The 22,015-nt window shown below is 36.4% G+C and overlaps 1 protein-coding gene across 1 annotated transcript in view; it reads left to right on the plus strand.

The window, feature by feature from the left end:
* The window catches only part of LOC144974494 (uncharacterized), a 117,726-nt gene that overhangs the window by 58,065 nt on the left and 37,646 nt on the right, over window positions 1-22,015 (plus strand). Inside the window, exon 3 of the mRNA XM_078917402.1 lies at window positions 18,796-18,895. Coding sequence (XP_078773528.1) covers window positions 18,796-18,895 — 100 coding nt within the window. The remainder of the gene's footprint in view (window positions 1-18,795; window positions 18,896-22,015) is intronic.

Genomic DNA, 22,015 nt, shown 5'->3' on the forward strand with positions numbered 1-22,015 from the left:
AGGATTTATATTGGGCCTATTGTCGATAAAAGAACAAAATAACATATTAAATATCTAGTTTTTTGAAGTTTCAATTTGGAATATTAAAATTCAACATCATGTTATGTTTTTTTGTTGTTTTTTTTCTTTTTTTTTTTTTTTTGGGGGGGGGGGGGTTGTGTAAAGAAAGGAAACCAGAGTTAAATAATTCAAAGTTTATTATTATTTATTTATATTTTTTTCTCAGACAAATTCCACTTTAAAATGCCATTTTTAGCACCTTGTATTGATTCTCCTTTGCTATTTTTGTTAACGGGGTATTGACTGTAAAAGTACCAAATAGGTGATTTTAATATTTCTAAACTTTCTTTCAGATAGTGAAATCGTAGATTAAAACATTATATATTGCATGTTTAATTAAATTAATTATACCTTTTCCGCCACGACATCATAAGATATCGTAGCCTAGGCATTCCACGAAGGAATATAGATTACTCATCAAACAAGATGTCTGATGTCAACAGGAATCACCCCTGTTGTCCAAGTGAGCAAATTGGGGGTTAATAATCTTGCTCAAGGAAAAAAAACAAAACAAAGGTGCCTGAAACGGGGCTCGAACCCGGGTGCTTCCGTGTCACAGTGCAATACCTTAACCACTCGGCCACTTCGCCCACATGTTTATGTGTACTAAAAACAGTCTAAAGTTGAATCGTGGAGTACATCTTGTTGTTTTTTTTTTTTAACTAAAAAGAACGATTTTTATAAACATTTTCTTCTTTTTTTTTTTTTTCAAAGTACTATATGTTTGCTCTTCTTGCATGAAAACATCAAAACTTTGTATCCACAACCTGTCCGATTCGACTTCAGTTGACCTTCCGTTCACCTCTAATAGGGAATGGGATTAGCGGAAGAGTAGCGTCCCTTGATTGGACGTCACCCATAGTCTGTGACGTCACCGGCGGAAACGTTATTAGAGAGAGAGAACGTCATGCGCACAACCAACATGACGTTCTCTCTCTAATAACCTTTCCGCCGGTGACGTCACAGACTATGGGTGACGCCCAATCAAGGGACGCTACTCTTCCGCTAATCTCATTCCCTATAGTATTTGATAGTAGACTAAGTTAAAACGCGATTTGATATTTCAGTTGCCGAATACGGGATTGAACCAAAAACTGTGAAGTTATTAATGGATTTATCTTCTATATAATGTAGCCAGTCAAGATCAAATGAATATATAATCATCTCACTCATTTAGTCATAATCGCACCAACCCTCCCCCACCCAAAAAACAACAACAACAAAAAAAAAAAAAAACAAACAAACAAAACAACAAACGAACAAACAAACAAACAAGTGTTTTGAAAAAAAAAGAAAAGAAAAAGAACCTAAAAATTGTCCAATGTTGTCCCTATTTTTTTAAAAATGAAACTTTAATAATATAATAATATGGGAATATGTCACTGTTATTTATTTCTGTACGTCGTGTTGATTATATTATTGAATAAAAGTTTCATAACCTTTGACCTTCAGACCTTGAACGAATTCTATTGACAATTGTAATGCAAGTGAATGGCACCAAGAATAAAATCGATTCTATATAAACAGTAAAAGATAAATAATTGATAGTTTGGATCCATTCGCTCTATTGACATCTCAAGAGTGCATGCAAATATTGAAGGTGTCAATGCATTCCTTTCGTTTATTCAATCACCCGCTCTGTTTTCCTATTGAAGGGGTCTTTTTTGAAAAAAAATTAATTACCAATTTTGGGCGGTTTTAATCATTCTGTATCGTCATTATAGGTTACAAAACAACATTTATGGTGAGAAATTCTAATTATATGTGTTGATATCCATTTTGAGACCTATATTGGGGGTCTGGCATAAAAAAATATAACAATCTTGTGGCAAACGTTCCACAAAAACTAATAAAGGAATGACCTCCATATTCTTCCCTCTTGTCAACATTGTACCATAGTGTGTCACCATAGAGAGATTTTACGGCTTTAGCTTATGGAATTTTTATTAGAACAATACAAAGTTGAGAATCAAAATGTTATGACAAAATTGATGTTACAAATTTAGAATTCGTATTATAATTCAAAATTCACATATCTTATCAAATAAATCTCTCTATGGTGACATAATATATTATCTATGTGATAACTGTGGAAATTTCCAGACAATTTCATTGAATAGATTCTGAGAAACGTTTGACACAGTTTCCCATACCCTCAGAAATATGACATTTTGAGAAAATAGCAAAATGGCTTCCCTTTTTTCACACTTTTCTTACTACCTGTACCATTTTCGACTGTGTTTTTCGTGCCTTTATAGTCTACTTTTAGAATTTGGACTTGAATTATATTATTTCTAAGAGAATGAAATATAATTTGCCACCAATATCTCAAAATCAATTTTTCGAAGGATTTTCCTAATATTTAGACCCAAACCGCCCCTTAATTTATGTTCGCGGTCAAGCTCATACAATAAATTGTTTAATTTGGGAACAGGCACGGATATGAGATGAAGATATGAACAAAAGTGTATGATACAATGCCAGACAAAACTTTTCCTGGCACTGTTCCATGAATTTTTCCAGGTCTTTATCAAATCTCTTCTTCTTCCTTTGCTTTGTGTGGCTATGTGGTCTAGTGGTATGCATGACACTCGTTTTCGGATCGGAAGGTCCTGGGTTCGAGCCTCGCTCGGCTCATGGTTGAGTCCTTGTGAAAGGCTCTTTGCTCACATTCTCTCACCATACTCAGGTGTAAAATGAGTACCTGGCCGTTAACAGCGTTGTCTTTGTCCGAAAAATTGTAATATCGCCTAACAGGCGTCATGTCTCGTCCTACATGTTAAATGTTGCTGTTGACCAGGGACCCCTTGTGAAGCGCATTGCGCACATTTAGTGGATATTGCGCCATATAAAAGCTCACTTTAAAAAAAATTCTTTGCTCCTCCTCCCCCTACTCCTCTTCCTCCTCCTACGTCTGCTCTGATATTTTAACCCGATAATAGAGTTTACGTCAGCCATTTATTGTCTGTCGTTAAGGGTTATGCAAGTCGATAAAACTGCATTTACGCCATCGCATATATGTGTGTGTGTGTGTTTGTGTATGTGTGTGTGTGTGTGTGTCCAAAGATCCTCTTTGATTTCGATTATAGATAGTTCGAAGATGACGTCACTCTGGTCTTTGTTATCGTATTTGCCATCCGCGTTTGTGAGTTGTTCTCACTAAACTGTATTCACCAGACTATAAACGATCACGGTTACACAGAGTTTGTGTGTTGGTCCGTTATACTTCCGGATGGCAATGTTGTGAAATCCTTGGCCAAGCGCATTCTATCTATAGATAGAACGAAGTTGACGTGCCTCAAGTCTTTTTTTTTTTTTGTCATCCATGTTTATGAGTAATTCTCACTCAACTGTATTGTACAGACTATTAACGTTCACGGTTCCAAATAGACAGTCTGCGCTTGGCTAAGAAGCTCATAACATTGCCATCCGGAAGTATAACGGACCAAGACACAAAACTGTGTGTATCCATGAACGTTTATAGTCGGGTAAATACAGTTCAGTGAGCATTACTCATAAACGCGGATGGCAACAAACAATAACAAAGACATGAGTGACGTCATCTTCGAACTATCTATACATAGTCTTTTTTTGTTGTTGTTGTTGTTGTCATCCATGTTTATGAGTGATTCTCACTCAACTGTATTGTCCAGACTATTAACGTTCACGGTTACAAATACTTTTGTGTGTTGGTCCGTTATATTTCTGGATGGCAATGTTGTGAGCTTCTTAGCCAAGTGCATACTATTTACTATCTATAGATAGTATTCGCTTGGCTTAGAAACTCATAACATTGCTATCCGGAAATATAACGAACCAACACACAAAACTTTGTGTAATCATGAACGTTTATAACCTGATTAATACAGTTTAGTGAGCATTACTCATAAACGCGGATGGCAAAAAATAATAACAAAGACCTGGGTGACGTCAATGTCGAACTATCTATATTTCACCCATAGATTTGACAAGATGGCCAATGAGGAGGAATTTCCCGTGGGTCGATCAGCTGTTATTACTGTGTCATACCGGAAGTAGCTCTTTTCGTTTGATGAACAGGAATATCGGGCTGTCAATACAATTTTCTTGCCTGATGATTAGTTATATATGCGCTATTTTCCTTCTCTTTGATTAAAAATTAAACGACTTTTTCAACAGATATTTCTCACTGAGCACGATAAAATCGATCGATATTTGAAAGGAGGAAGACTATTTGGGGCAAAAATGTTTTAAACACGCGTTTTTCCAGAGTGTGACAGAACTGTTTGATAAACGACAATATCTAAAAATAACCATGACGGGGTCAATGAACTCGATCGATATTGAATTAAAAGGATGAGTCATGATTTTAAATGAGTAAGACAGTTGTTAACTGATTTAATATTTATTCTGACATAAAACCGTCATGCTTCGTACATGTTGAGTTTATAAATACAACTATCAGGCTGCGAGTGATAGAAGTCGTCGGTTCCATAGATACGATCAAACGAGGGAAGTAATCATCATTATTTCTTATTAAAGTATTAGTATCGCTGCTATTATTATCGTATCATATTGATATCGAACGTTTATGATATATGTGCGGCTATGTGGTCTTGTGGTATGACACTCGCTTTCGGATCGGAAGTACCTGGGTTCGAGCCTCGCTCGGCACATAGTTGATTGAGTCCTTGGAAAAGGCTCTTTACTCACATTCTCTCACCTTACTCAGGTGTAAAATGAGTACCTGTCTCTGTCCGAAAAATTATAATATCGCCTTACAGGCGTCATGTCCCGTCCTACATTATAAGTGTTGCTGTTGGCCGGGGACCCCTTGTAAAGCGCTTTGAGCACGTTTTAGTGGACATTGCGCTAGATAAAAAGAAGCTCAAACTAATATCGCCCAACACGCCCAACACTAATGTAAAAACAAGGGGAAGTAACTTGGGAACTGTTGACTGTAAACAGTTTGATTTTATTGACAATAAAATAAGTACTTTATGTTATTAAGAAAGAATAATAATATTTGTTGTGACATTTATTATTTTGAAAAATCATACTTGTCATACATATAAGTTTGAAATGAAACTTTTAAAATTGATTTGCTTCAAAGTCTGCAGTAAAAGGAGCGCGTACACAGGCCGATTTAACGTTTATAAGAGAAAAGTAGTGCGATTTGTATAAGCCTGAAATAAACCATTATCATTGGGATGGAGGTTTATATCACAGAAGCTCTTATCATTGCAAAAATCGCAAAGACTTCCGAGAGTATTTTATAGAGAATTAAGAGGTATCTAAGGTAAACACTTGAGGTTTAGACCCAGTAATCCATTAAAATGGAAATGGCTCTGCGCATGGCGGAAGTCATCGTATTTTAACAAACGAAAAAAGGACCACGCCCACTTTTTTTAGTTAAAAGGTCAATTACATCACTCGAACTTAAAGTGTTGTCTTGCTCAACAATGGCCCAATTTCGTCAATCGCTCATCTGCCAACTACAACAAAAAGTACTTACTTATTAAAACAACGAAAAATTTTTAAAAAATTAAAATTGATCTTTATATAGCGCAATATCCAATAAATGTGCTCAAAGCGCTTTACAAGGGGTCCCTGGTCAACAGCAACATTTAACATTTAGGACGGGACATGACGCCTGTTATGCGATATTACAATTTTTCGGACAAAGACAACGCTGTTAATGGCCAGGTACTCATTTTACACCTGAGTACGGTGAGAGAATGTGAGTAAAGAGCCTTTTCCAAGGACTCAACTGTGCGCCAAGCGCGAGGCTCAAACCCAGGACCTTCGGATCCGAAAGCGAGTGTCATACCACAAGGTCACACAGCCGCACTCTACAAGAACTCTTAAAAATTTATTTCGTTCAATTTTGTATGTCTCGTTTTAGAACTCAAAGAAAGACAAGGCGATATTTGTGTTTCATACAAGTGATTAAAATGGTTGCTATTTCTTTTTTAAAGATCGTGTCTAAAAAAAAGAATAAAAGCATAAAACAAAAGAACAAAAACTATAGAATATTTTTTTAGGACGGCGAGAAGATGACATCTCAAATTCACATGGGAGTGGAAAGAATAATAATGATATTATTATTTGCTGAAAACTGAATTCGAGCTTGAAAAAAATACTGTAATTATCTAAGCATCCCCCTTCCGTTCATCCACTTTAATGATAGCAGTTACTAGTTCGGTGCATATTAAAATATCGTGCGTGTGGGCAGAAGAAAAACATTCCTAAAAATGAGAAAAAGTCCAATTACAACTGTGACGTATTCTGAAATTTACAAAAACACCCGAAAAAAATATGTAAATACGCCCACCCACCCTCAAAAAAAAAAAAAAAAACACCAAAAGAAGAAAAAAAAAATAAAACAACACAAGTTAAAAATTTGGACCAAGAACTCGTCTTTCAAATATTGATTTATTTTAAACGTCCTTCACCTTGTCAAAAACTCACTTATTTACTTATCCGAACCAGCGACCACCTGAGCTCTAGCCCTTCGGTCTTGTGCCATGACGTAGAAGTTAGATGTCTTTTGTAGTTGTTCCAGGTGACTATAAAGTTTGTTACTGATGCTTGGATTTGGTGGGAGGAATGTGGTCAAAAACTCACAAATCTGAGACTCCGGAGTCTGAAGACTTGAGAATTTCTGACAAGATGAGAGTCGATAAAATCGATCGATTATTGAAAGGAGGACGAGTATTTTGGGCAAAATCTTTAAATACGCGTTTTTCCACAGTGCGGCCATATATAAAAATAACCATGAAAATTATGAGCTTTATATAGCGCAATATCCACTAAATGTTCACGAAGCACTTTACAATGGGTCCCTGGTCAACAGCAACATTTAACATGTAGGACGGGACATGATGACGCCTGTTAGGCGATATTATAATTTTTCGGACAGAGACAACGCTGTTAACGTCCAGGTACTCATTTTACACCTGAGTACGGTGAGAGAATGTGAGTAAAGAGCCTTTTCCAAGGACTCAACTATGCGCCGAGCATGAGGCTCGAACCCAGGACCTTCCGATCCGAAAGCGAGTGCCATACCACTAGACCACATAGCCACACAACTGTGGGGTCAATGAACTCGATCGATATTGAATGAAAGGACGAGTCACGTTTTTAAATACGAGTAAGACAGTTATTGACTGTTTTAACATTTATTCTGACATAAATTTGACCCAATCGTCCAAGCATGGTTGTATATCGTGCTGATCCGAATATCGAAAAATAACTTGAGAATCCGATATTCAATAATGTAGCACGTCTGACCCGGAATCAGGAGGGCTCAGGTTCGATGCACAGTCGAGGCTGGCTGAGTTTTATTTGGAATAGATATTTCTTGTATTATTCTCTCTGCTTTTTATGGCACTATTTTATAGAGTACATACTTTTTAAGACCTTTGTCATTTCCCCTAATTTGTCATCTCATTATTAGAGAATTAATTTATTAGTAACTCATTGTTCTATTTATCAAAGCTTGTATCGTTAGATTGGTCTCGCCCTCACACCTTTTCCCTTACATCCAGGTGCTAATTAACTCATTTACACCAATATTAGTCAGCATCGACACAAAACCTGAAAAATCTCATACAAACATTATTATACTAATGAAACAATAGCCTTTTTCACCTTTTGTAAAGGAACAGAACTGCCAAATATATCAACATAGAACACCGACTTGCAACAATCTCTTTCTCTCACTTCCATTCCCAGCATTCTCACATTACAAAGACACATGTCCAGATATACGCATTGTTTCGGTATAATCAGTGAAATCAGGGAGCCAAAGTGAGAATCCTAGGGTATTGTCAGGAGGTGTTCGTTTTCTTTTTTTTATTAACGTCAGTGTTGTCTTAATGGCCATAAAATGTCACAAGGTGGTAACAAAGGTGTAAAACAAGGATGTTGTTTCAAAGACTATTCTTTTATTAGAAAGTCGGTCTTGTACAAAGAAATATATTTTTAAAAAAGAAAAGAAAAAGACAACAAAAAGATACAAAATACAAACAAAATAAAACAAAATAAACAAACAAAAACTAACGGTGATGATAAAAGTATAATGAGTAATGAATAATAGGATCTAATTAATTAATCCTAACTATGTGTGTTAAAATCTAAGCAAACGCCAGATAATGATAAATGACAACACGATCGTTGTTAGAAGTTAGAAGTGCAGTTTGAGGCACGTTTGTGTTTGTGTTTTAGACTGATGTGGTCATTTGATTCAATAGTCTGATGTCACGTCGCCCAGAAACGGAGGCCATCGTGATTCTAAACAAAGAAAATGGGTACTTTTTTATTCTTCATGCTGGCTAGAACTTCTCACATGTCATGTCTTATGATCAGAATGTATAAAAGTCAAAACATGATCATATTTATAATGTTTTTCTCCTCTGGATACACTTTTATGCTCGTCGGAGAACTATTTCATAAGGGCGTCCGTCAGCCATTGTTCTGATAGTTTAGAGCCAGTTTCTAAGTTACCATGTGTCATTACGAGGGAAGTATTGCAATATATAATCACTATAATATGAGCTTCTGTATAGGGCAATATCAATTATCCACTAAATGTGTTCAAATCGTACCTCCATGTGCTCTGCCCCAAAACAAAACTGGACATAGAACACGAACCCCTTCATCTCTAAGGCATTATTATCATTATTATTTTTCGACAGAGACAATGTTGTAATCGACGAGATACTAATTCTACTCCTAAATAGGGCGAGAGAAAGTAATTAAAGAGCTTTTATCAAGGGCCTATTACCTTCGTGACCTACACGCCACAAACCACATGTTATACCTGAGACAGCAAATACCCTTAACGATTCTTTGCCTAGCACCAACGCAAATAAAAAATGAAATGATATCCAAAACAAACAAAAAAAAAACAACACCAAAGCCCCCCCCCCCCCCCCCCCAACAAAAAAAAACAAAACAACAACAACATAAAACAAACAACAAAACCCATACAAAAAAAAAACCCCAAAAGAAATTACAACAACTTGAGGTTATATGTTGCTTAATATCCATGTAATGTGCTTAAAACGCTTTATAAGTGTTCCAAGCCAACAGCAAAAGATTACCATGTAAGACGAGTCATGACGCCTGTAAGGCACTTTTACATGGTTTGTTTTTGACAAAGCAAAAATTAGCTGTTTCCGGTCGGGTACTTGTTTTAAACCCGAGTATGAGATAGAATAGGAGAGAAAAAACGTTTTTTTCAAGAACTCAACATTACGAAGCCCAGAGCGGGACTCGAACCACGGACACTCCATTACAAAAGCGAATGTCATACCTAAAAGGCCACTAAGCACCAACTGTTTGATATCTCAAACCCCCTAAAATAGTCGGTCGTGGTATAATATATATCAGGGCTGCCAAGTGTCCGGCATTTTGAGGCTGTGTTCTGTTTACGGCAAAAATGTCTCGCATTTCCCTGAATTGATTATTAAAAATTTCTTCTTTTAAAAAAAATAAAAAATTTCTTTCGTTGCCTCAACAGCTAACTTTTTAATTTGATCCCTTGCCCCTCAAGAAGGGACCAGATATTTTTGGCACTATTAAGAAGAACCATTTTTCTAGTCACATTGGAACTATAGTGCTAAATTATTTGTCAATTAGTCAATTTGATTTTATCACCATGCATATTTCTTACAATTTGTGGAGTGCATTACTACCATCCATATGCCATATTAGATCATTGTTACTATTCCATTATCACCACCTGTCATGATTACCCCCCCCCCCCCCCCCCCCCCCCCGCATTTTGACTTTGTGAACTTAGCAGCCCTAATATCTAGCCCAAAAGAGCATAGACAGAAACAGATAATAATATGCTCTTCCTGAAGGAGGGAATACTCTTCAACAGTCGTAACGTCACTTCCTTCCTAATGACGCATGGTAACTTAGTAACACTGGCTCTAAACTATCGGAACAATGGCGGACGCCGTAAGAAATATTTCTCCGGCGAGCATAAAAGCGTATTCAGAGGGGGAAAAAACATAAATTTGATCATGTTTTGACTTTTACCCATTCTGATCACAAGGCTTATGAAAAGTTCTAGCCAGCATGAAGAATAAAAAGTAATGATTTTCTTTATTTAGAACCAAGATGGCCGCCGTTGCCGGGCTGCGTGACATCAGACTATTGAATCCAATTGGGGAGGAAGGAGAATGCTTGGATAATTACAGTTGTCAAGAGTGGCTTACAGGAAGATGTCCACTATTTGGCTCTTGGGCACGGCATCGTATAAAGTAGGCTAGCTGCTGTGACACAAGGCCGATACATGTTACATGTGAGGCGAGGACAAAATTATCCCAGTCTTACAGCTCACTGAAGTGAGTGAATTGTAGTGGGAGGTTAAGATAATTACAGTCATTATGAATCGCGAATTCGATGTTGGGAATATCGTTATCCATCACGTGACTCTCGCACGGTATCTCAAGATGTAGAAATTTGAACTTTTATACAATATAGAGCAATATCCATTAAACGTGCTCAAAGCGCTTTACAAATGGTCCCTAACCAACAGCAACACGTAACATGTCGAACGATACCATACGCCTGTTAGGCGATATTACATATTTTGCCGACAGAGTTGTTGTTGTTGTTGTTTGTATGGTTCTCATTCTTGCCGTTGTCATAATAATATTTCCAGTTGATACCACTCCACAGGTTACAGCAATCGAAAGAAGAATCCACCCGCACCCCAAATTGCTGCCATGCCTCGGGGTATTGCTGAAAAAATACTATAATATCATGCCTGTGCAAGCAAAGCAGTATTTTCAAAACATTTCACTCTCTGGTTAACATCTTTTGTAAAGCGCTATGAGCACGTTTAGTAGATATTGCGCTATATAAAAGCTCAATTATTTTTTTATTATTTTTTTTTTTTGAAAATTGTTTTCCTAGATTACTTACCTCTCATTCATTCTAGCTTTTTCCACACTTATCCCTTAATAAGAAAAATACAAACAAAACAGAAAAGAAAAAACGTGAAAAACAAAACAGTCAAATTAATTGGCCGAAATCAGAGGTAATTTCATTCTATTCTCGGATTCACTTCCAATCCTGCAATTTCCGTTTACAAAGTGGTCTATTTTGCCGTCTCGGCGACTGGAGGAGAGGAGGAGGGGGGCGGGGGTCAATTGTAGAGAATTACACATGGGAATAAGTGGCCGAGTCTTCCAGATTTAATTAATGGGGAATTGGGTATCATTTTACCCCAAACTCGACTGTCGTGCATTGATTCAAAATAATTATCATTCATAATGACTTAATTTTCTTACCGATCATTTTCATTATTTCCCCAAAAATGGCAGGTTTACCCATGCCCAGCAGAAAATGGATTTTTTAGAACTCAAACAATCTCTCTACAAAACAACTTTATGTTGTTAATTAAACAAAGGTCATTGTGATTTACGAAATAAATCTGAATAAGAAAAAAATGTATATTGTGTCGTAAATGTGGCAATTTTGCTGTAGATGATAAGGAGAGGGTTAGACTACAAGTGTGGGAGCATCACCTTAGAGCAATGCTGGGTGTGCCAGCTCTCTGAAAGAAACTTGAGATGATCCAAACAAAACAAAAACTAATTTGAACGTTTGAGTTTTTCGCACGATGATAAATAATGCTATTTCTCTTTGATGAAACAATATAAACTGAAGCCTAAGCCTGATACGGGACAGCATGACTCATCAGTATAGTCTTTGTTTCGAACCCGAAAGGTACCGAGTTCGAATACACATTGCGCTGTGCGACCTTTATCAAGTTACCTCGCTCTAGCTCAGTTTGTGCTGCACTGGGACTGACGCCTGGGTTATTCCAGTCTTCCCTTGGAATGGACCCTAAAGACAAATTTTCCACACGGGATGAATGTATTTGAATTCTATTTTTATCATTTATATATTATTTATATTCAGCGGACACCTGGCACCGTAATTCTCTGTCCTCCTTTAAAGCCTTTTTGAAGACAGAGTATTTCCTTTCAGTTTTCTGGAAGTGATTTTATTGATGTTATACGAGTAGAATAAAATATATGATCTCATGTGCATTTTTGGAGGAAAGGGGCGCTATTATTATTATTATTATTATTATTATTATTATTATTATTATTATTATTTATTATATTATTATTATTATTATATTATTATTAATATATAATAATAATAATAATTATAATAATAATAATAATAATAATAATAATAATAATAATAATAATAATAATAATTATAATAATGATAAAAATAAGAGGGTGAGATATTAATGAAATTAGGAAAGTTATTATTTTTTTAAAAGCAACAACAAAATAAAAGAAACAAACAAGCAACACACTAAAAATGAAAAAAAAATCATTTGATTTGAATTTATCGATGAAACTCATGTCAATTTTCAAAACTTTTTGAATAAAAATCATTGTGTTAAATTGTGTCTAAACGTTATGTTTTTGCCCAATTTTCTTCAATTTATAAATATGATATGATATTTCTCATACAGTTTTAAGTTTATCTCGGAATGAATTTTAATGGATTTTCTCTCACAAAGATATTAATAACTCTATGGCTCAACCTATTCTTCTAAAACTTTCTTAAGCCGCTTGATCCATACAGAAACGTGTTTTGTTTTGTTTTTTGTTTTTTGTTTTTGTTTTATTAATTTTTTTTTGGTTTTATTTTGTTGGGTTTGTTTGGTGTTTTTTTTTTTGTTTTTTTTTCGTCTTTTTGTTTTTTACTTTTTTTTTTTTTTACGTAAGGATTGAATTAAAAAAACACATTTTTGTTCTCTGAAATACATTTCACTTAGATCACATTATTATCTAAGTATGTATTACCTTTCTCGGCAATATCTTCACTGGTTTTTTGAGACAAATTCCCACCAAAAAGTTAAAGTTCTAAATTTTCTTTTCAATGCAGAACCAAGTTTTAGCCTCATCCTTTAATTCAAAACAAAATAATAGTTGTGTCTTTTTTCGTTAAACTGATTTCTTTTTTTCTCTCTTTGGGAGTACATTGTGTCGCTTAAATTCTATATCTGAATTCGTCCGCTCTGCATTTGGTTAATTACAATAATTGCTCTAATACAACGAAACGACTTAAGCTCAATTATGAGCAAAAATAGAAATAGACGTGCAATGATACATCTTTAATTCACATAAATAACCTTATTAGATTTTTGATAAACTGCCGCGTCTGGATAAATTATAGCAGGAGAAGAAGAAGAATATGTGTAATATGTGCGGCTATGTGGTCTAGTGGTATGACACTCGCTTTCGGATCGGAAGGTCCTGAGTTCGAGCCTCGCGCTCGGCGCATAGCTGAGTCCTTGGAAAAGGACATGTTGAGTTTATAAAATCAACAATCAGGCTGCGAATGATAGAAGTCGTCGGTTCCATAGATACGATCAAACGAGGGAAGTGATCATCATTATTTCTTGTTAAAGTATTAGTATCGCTGCTATTATTATAGTATCATATTGATATCGAACATTTATGATATATGTGCGGCTATGTGGTCTTGTGGTATGACACTCGCTTTCGGATCGGAAGTACCTGGGTTCGAGCCTCGCTCGGCACATAGTTGATTGAGTCCTTGGAAAAGGCTCTTTACTCACATTCTCTCACCGTAGACAGGTGTAAAATGAGTACCTGGCCGTTAACAGTGTTGTCTTAGTCCGAAAAATTGTAATATCGCCTAACAGGCGGCATGTCCCGTCCTACATGTTAAATGTTGCTGTTTACCAGGGACCCCCTGTAAAGCGCTTTGAGCACATTTAGTGGATATTGCTCTATATAAAGCTCAATTTTTTTTTTTAATTTTAGAATGTGCACCTTATAAAACGACATTTGGAATTATTATTATGTTTTGAGGTCTAGAGCTTGTTTTCAACTAATAAATAGAGGTGCCTAAATGAGTCAATTAAATGGAGATAAAGATAAAGGGAGTAAATCTGACTCATGAATGAACACAAAACAAACGACGTTTCGGCCCTTGGCCTTTTTCAAGTAAACAGATAACAATCTATTATATATATATATATATATATATATATATATATATATATATATATATTGTGTGTGTATGTGTGTGTGTATTCTGTGTTTACTTGAAAAAGGCCAAAGGCCGAAACGTCGTTTGTTTTGTGTTGTTCATTCATGAGTCAGATTTACTCCCTTTATCTCTTGTTTTCAACGCGTGACCCTATGGTCATGTTGTGATTGAAAACTGGTTTGAATGGTCTTTTCCGACGTGTACATATACTATACAGGTCTGACATCCGAACCCACTTATGGGTCTAGTTTAACATTGTTGTAATGGGCAATTATTCGTGACATGTTTTGAGATTTCCATTACAACAATGAGCCCATAATTAATGGATTGGATTATCAGACCTGCAAATAAGTGCAAGCCGGTCATATCATTTGATACAAGCATAGGCAGAACGTGTTCTTAGTTCGGGTAGTCGACAAATAGAACCGCTTGCCTGCAACAGTTGTCGACGCCCCTTCACTGCAGGCATTCAAGTGCCTTCTTGATGCTCATTGTGAAACAGAAAAATACTGTTTGCAAAATTTAATTCAGACACCTCCTTCAACTATGGGGCATGCCCAGTTTTGAGAGACGTGAATTAAATACGTTCACGAATGCACAAGAGCAGATAAAAGGCTGTAAAAGCCTACAAAAATCTGGACTTATATCATATCATATCATATCATATCATATAGGCGCCGAATAATACATGTGCCTTTTTATACCCAAAGCTATTTTATTTTCAAATGTGCTATAGAAAATGTTTTAAACTCACATTTTCGTTTGCGAATCATTGTTCTATTCAGTGTGAGAATTTTAACGTGTATTAATCTTTATTTGGTAATTGTATTATTAAATTGTACACGCCGATGAAAGTTTAGTAACTCATATGAAGAAAATAAAGTTGTTGTTGCCTGGATAATATGCCAAAATAACATAGTGAGAATTTAGAAAGAGGCAACATCATAGGAAACTCTATTTAATGTCACGAAATACTGTCATAGGGTCATATGCTGTAACCCTACACCCTAAAGGTGTTATTATAATCTGGGCATTTCAGATTTAATTTATAATGTAATTCATGCAAGACTTCGAAAGCATCTGTCTCAGAACCGGAAACACAAAATGCCTAACTTTCATTTCTTTTCATCGCCCTATAGATAGATCAATCTCCACATGTAACTTAGTAACTGGCTCTAAACTATCGGAACAATGGCGGACGCCCTTATGAAATATTTCTCCAAACGAGCATAAAGGTGTATCCAGAGGAGAAAAACATTATAATTATGATCATGTTTTGACTTTTATACATTCTGATCACATGACATATGAACAGTTCTAGCTAGCATGAAGATTAAAAAGTACCGATTTTCTTTGTTTTGAACCACGATGGCCTCGTTGCTGGGCGATGTGATATCAGACTATTGAATCCAATTTATTTATATTAATAAATGAGAGAGCAAGTCTGTCTCTCTCTCTCTCTCTCTCTCTCTCTCTCTCTCTCTCTCGGTGTGTGTGTGTGTGTGTGCGTATGTCGACTACAGGTAAATTCCAGACTCGTATCTGCCATAAACGTAGCCAATTTGGTGACATGTTTATGCTTCTAAAGTCGGCCGTCAAAATGTTTGCAATTCACAGCGATCGATTTGGAAATGTTCATACACAATTTTAAAAATCAATTTTAATTCGATCCCTAAGACTTTCAGATGCCATTTCAAACCGGAAGTGGGTACAATACAACACACGTCACTCAATTATTCAATGTTTGAACCCTTATTACAAATGTAGACATATCCAAGAACTCTACTCATTCTAGCCTCTCTCTCTCTCTCTCTCTCTCTCTCTCTCTCTCTCTCTCTCTCTTTCTCTCTCTTCCTATCAACACATTATATAGATAGTATGCCCTTGGTTTAGGAGTCCACAACATTGCCACCCGGAAGTATAACGGACCAACACACAAAACTGTGTGTATCCGTAAACGTTTATAGTCTGGTTAATACCGTTTAGTGAGAATTACTCATAAACGCGGATGGCAAAAAAAAAACCCAATAACAACGACATGAGTGACGTCAACTTCGATCTATCAATAGATAGAACGAAGACGACGTCACTCAGGTCTTATTGTTTTTTGCCATCCACGTTTATGAGTAATTCTCACTTAACTGTATTATCCAGACTAAAATGTTTAAGGTTACACATAGTTTTGTGTGTTGACCCGTTATACTTCCGGATGGCAATGTTGTGAGCTTCTAAGCCAAGCGCATACTATCTGTAGAAGGAAGGGGGCAAGTTCACTCAGCTCTTTGTTATTGAATCCGGGCCGCGAGTTGAATGATTTGATCGGTCTCCTGACTTTTACGCTGACGGTCACATAGAGCTTTGTATGTGTGTAGGTTTCATCTGGCGGGCAGATAATGTGAGTATTTTACCTAAATGCATAACATCAATCCGGAGCTGTTCTCTTTCATTTCATTCTAGAATACCAGTATTTCTCTCGTGCTTCCCCCCCCCCCTTCTCTCTCTCTCTCTCTCTCTCTTTCTCTCTCTCTCTCTCTCTCTCTCTTTCTCTCTCTCTCTCTCTCTCTCTCTTTCTCTCTCTCTCACACACACTCACACACTCCGACATACACAAAGACACAACCACACATGATACAGAGAGGCGGAGGGATAAAGAAGAGAGAGATAGAAAGATGGAGAGAGAGAGAGAGAGAGAGAGAGAGAGAGATAGAGAGAGATGGGGGTGGGGGTGGGAAGGGAAAAACCAATCAAAATGGGGGATTAAGATCACTATTCCCTGGATCGCTCGGACAAACCTTCCAAGGTTTTTTGCAAAAGAAAATAATTGAGTTTTTTGTTACTCTGCTATTTAAAAAAAAAATAAAAGTAGAAGTAGACCACTTTGTGCGTGATTAGTTCTCACATGATTATTTCAATCGGACGATTCACTTTTTAGTGTTGATACAATTGATCGCGCGGGAAGAGCATGTGAAACATTTCCAACGCATTCCATCGATAGTGTCTAATTTTCGTGTAGTTTGTTCGTTAAACTCTCTAGTTCACCCTCATTGAAAATCGAATAAATTTGTTCGATTTTCCAAGCATATTATGAGCTCCAGAGGCCATCATATTCCCATTGCTTACTGAATAAGAACTATTCGGACTGCTAGACTTGCTTCAGCTTGGTCCTCTTCGTGTCGAATGTCTAAGCGTAGCCATCGTTAACGTATAGGCTGACAGTGACCAAAAAATGACGTCAAAATGCCGGTCTTTGGTACAAAAGAAAACAAATCGTGAGTTGTATTCAATAGTTTAACCAATGGGACCACTTGTTTCCATGAGTACTTCTAACGACAACTCACTAGGCGGTGCAAAAACCAAATAATGACGTCAAAATGCCAGTCTTTTCTTGGGTTTCAGCGTGGCCTTCGTAATGTACATAACGATGGCTATGGTTTCAGTGTGAGGTTATAGATAGTATGCGCTTGGCAAAGAAGCTCATAACATTGCCATCCGGAAGTATATCGGACCAACACACAAAACTGTGTGTAACCATCAACGTTTATAGTCAGTTTAATATAGTTTAGTGAGAATTACTCACAAACGCAGATGGCAAAAAACAATAACAAAGACCTGAGTGACGTCAACTTCGAACAATCTATAACTTAACGATGTCTACGGTCTAAGGAGGGGAGACAAGCGGAACCTCTCCATTTTAAACGACTTTACAACAATACCGAATATTGAATAGATAGAATGAAGTTGACGTCACGCATGTCTTTGTTATTGTTTTTTGTCATCCGCGTTTTTGAGAATTTTCACTAAACTGTATTACCCAGATTATAAACGTTCATGGACACACACAGTTTTGTGTGTTGGTCCGTTATACTTCCGGATGGCAATGTTATGAGCTTCTTAGCCAAGAGCATACTATCTATACAAAGAAGCTCCATGGAATCCTGTATTTGTTTTCCATTTTAATTTTCCCATCACAAAATGTTTCTGTTCATTTGTTGTTCCATGGCTTATTGATTTATTTGGGATTTTCCCACAAATATTTTACATGTATGGTTCTTTATGGGCTCTTTACAGATAATAAATAAATAAAATAAAATTCCCTACATTCATCCCCAAGGGGAAATTTGTCTTTAGGGTCTATCTCAAGGGAAGACTGGAATAACCCAGGCGTCAGCCGCAGTGCAGCGCCGCAAAGTGAGCTAGGGCGAGGTGACTTGCTCAAGGCCACACAACGAGGCGGGTAGTCGAACTCGGTACCTTTTGGGTAAGAAGCAACGACCGTACCGCTGAGCCACGCTGCCCCCACTGTGGGTATATGTGGATGATATGTCAATGATTTGTTTTATATCTAAGATGTAGCTGTGTTTGCTAGAGTGTATTATAAAATATGTCATCACACTGAATGTGGTGAAACCTAGGACTTCATATACAGGACAGATCCCCGCCCTCTTACTCAATCCTACGGGGCCGTTCGTTTTTTTCCTATATAACAGTACCCCTGTCGTCAGGCTTTAATGATATGCAGATGCCGGTGACAATCAAAGGCATTCCTTTCTCTATAGATGTCGCTGGGTGAAACCGTTAAACAGCACAAATTATAAATACGCATGCTTTATATTGTCAACGTATCTATTCTTTTAGATGTAACTTTACGGACTTGCAGCTACATGATATTTTTTGGGTATATTTCAGAGGGATTGTGCCTCCATCTCCACCAAGATTTGTCATTCATCACGTGATTGCTTGTGTAATGGTTTCTATACTTGTATGGGATCCAAATGTGTTGTCAAGGGTAAGTTAAGTCGCTATTTACACGTTCATACAAAACTCACTTCAAACAACATAGAAAGAGTTCAGAGTTTAGCGTGTTCATCAAAAATTAATAATTACTCACCCAATATCATCATCATCATCATCATCATCATCATCATCATCATCATCATCACCATCATCATCATCATCATCATCATCATCATCATCATCATCATTATCATCAACATCATTATCATCATCATGATCATCAGTATCATCATCATCATCATCATCATCATCACCATCATCATCATCATCATCATCATCATCATCATCATCATCATCATCATCATCATCTCATCATCATCATCATCATCATCATCATCATCATCATCATCATCATCATCGTCATCATCACCCATCATCATCATCATCATCATCATCATCATCATCATCATCATCATCATCGTCGTCGTCGTCGTCGTCATCATCATCATCATCATCATCATCATCACCATCATCATCATCATCATCATCATCATCATCATCATCATCATCATCAATGATACAGTGTCTAAACACGCCGCTGACCAGCAGTCTCCATTTGGTTCGGCCTTTTGCTTGTCTTAATAAATGGAATTTGTTTGGCAGGTTGAAATGTCTTCTTAGATTTCGGTGGGTGTCACCATCCATCGTTGCCCTCTTGTCCGGCTATGTGGTCTAGTGGTATGACATTCGCTTTTGGATCGGAAGGTCCTGGGTTCGAGTCCCGCTCATCACATAATTGATTCCTTGGAGAAGGCCCTTTACTCACATTCTCTCACCGAACTCATGTGTAAAATGACTACCTGGCCATTAACAGCGTTGTCTTTGTCCGAAAATAAATTGTAACATCGCCTAACAGGCGTTGTCCCGTCCTAAAAGTTAAATGTTGCTGTTGACCAGGGACCCAATTGTAAAGCGCTTTGAGCACATTTAATGGATATTGCGCTATATAAAAGCCCAATTTGATCTCTTTTCATTGATGAAACTGGAATCCACCAGATATTAATGCCCCTTCTCCCCCACACGTAAACTTACACACGTACCCCATATAAAGCTTATTAATGAAATCTTAACAGATATAAATAAATATAGATATAACCAAGGCAAAACGCCATAATCAATGCTAATGATAGGACATGATACCTTAGAATATCCTAAGACACTTGTTTGTTTGTATGTCATTCTGACACAGCTAATTCATAACATTGGCCACCTACGTTTATGTTCATTTCCGGTCATGACATAAATTCAAATTAGAGATCTAAAGATGCCTTCAAAACTCTTAATGAGGTGTCTTTTCTGTAATATATCATTATTTATATCATTATTTGGACATTTTACAAAAAATTGGACTGAAATTCTGCCCAAATAGGAAAAGAAAATGAGCGACATGAAGCTCTTTGATCAAAGGACAAACTATATAAATATATTTTAAAATTAAATGATGCCTTTTCCGCCACGACATCGTAAGATTTCGTCGCCTAGACATTCCACGAAGGAATATAGATAACTCATCAAACAAGATGTCTGATGCCAACAGGAATCACCCATGTTGTCCAAGTGTGCAAACTGGGGGTTAATAATCTTGCTCAAGGAAAAAAACTGAAAGTGCCTGAAGGATGGCTCGAACCCGGGTCCTTCCGGGTCACAGTGCAATGCCTTAACCACTCGGCCACTTCGCCCCCCTAATATATTACCATGCATAAACTCAATGTTAGAGTAACAGAAGTGTGGAACAGCTTGTCACGCAATCGTGTACTCAATACATGTGCATGAGTTTGTTTCAAATAGTCTTGGCAAATTTGGGACAAAGAGCTTGAGTTTGTTTTAAATAGTTTTGAGGAATTCGTGTAAAAGAGCGTGAGTTTTTTAAAAATAGTTTTGAGGAATTCGTGTAAAAGAGCGTGAGTTTGTTTTAAATAGTTTTGAGGAATTCGTGTAAAAGAACTTGAGTTTGTTTTAAATAGTTTTGAGGAATTCGTGTAAAAGAGCGTGAGTTTGTTTTAAATAGTTTTGAGGAATTCGTGTAAAAGAGCGTGAGTTTGTTTTAAATAGTTTTGAGGAATTCGTGTAAAAGAGCTTGAGTTTTTTAAAAATAGTTTTGAGGAATTCGTGTAAAAGAACTTGAGTTTTTTAAAAATAGTTTTGAGGAATTCGTGTAAAAGAACTTGAGTTTTTTAAAAATAGTTTTGAGGAATTCGTGTAAAAGAACTTGAGTTTTTTAAAAATAGTTTTGAGGAATTCGTGTAAAAGAGCTTGAGTTTTTAAAAATAGTTTTGAGGAATTCGTGTAAAAGAACTTGAGTTTTTTAAAAATAGTTTTGAGGAATTCGTGTAAAAGAACTTGAGTTTTTTAAAATAGTTTTGAGGAATTCGTGTAAAAGAACTTGAGTTTTTTAAAAATAGTTTTGAGGAATTCGTGTAAAAGAACTTGAGTTTTTTAAAATAGTTTTGAGGAATTCGTGTAAAAGAACTTGAGTTTTTTAAAATAGTTTTGAGGAATTCGTGTAAAAGACTTGAGTTTTTTAAAATAGTTTTTGAGGAATTCGTGTAAAGACTTGAGTTGTTGATTAAATGTTTTTGGGAATCGAGGTAAAAGACTTGGTTATTGTTTTAAATAGTTTTGAGGAATTCGTGTAAAAGAACTTGAGTTTGTTTTAAATAGTTTTGAGGAATTTGGGTAAAAGAGCTTGAGATGGCTTTAAATAGTTTTGAGGAATTCGTGTAAAAGAGCGTGACTTTGTTTAAAATAGTTCCTCTCTTAACGGTAATAACTTATATACTTAGAGTTAGTTAGATGGTGCCGATAATTGACTTCCCATCTATAGATAAAACGAAGATGGCGTCACTCAGGTCTTTGTTATTGTTTTTGCCATCCATGTTTATGAGTACTTCTCACTAAACTGTATTAACCAGACTATAAAAGTTCATGGTTGCACCTAGTTTTGTGTGTTGGTCCGTTATACTTCGGGATGGCAATGTTGTGAACTTCTTAGCCAAGCGCATACTATCTATATGGATCTAACATGTTACCATGACCAATTTATTTTTGTTATTGGCTGAAGATGGGTCTGAATCCGAAACGTTAGGTGTGTATTATTTTGTTTTCTTTTTGA

This window comes from Berghia stephanieae, chromosome 6, assembly GCF_034508935.2.
Source record: "Berghia stephanieae isolate SIO BIC M18660-M18661 chromosome 6, UCSD_Bste_1.3, whole genome shotgun sequence".
NCBI classification, from domain to species: domain Eukaryota; kingdom Metazoa; phylum Mollusca; class Gastropoda; order Nudibranchia; family Aeolidiidae; genus Berghia; species Berghia stephanieae.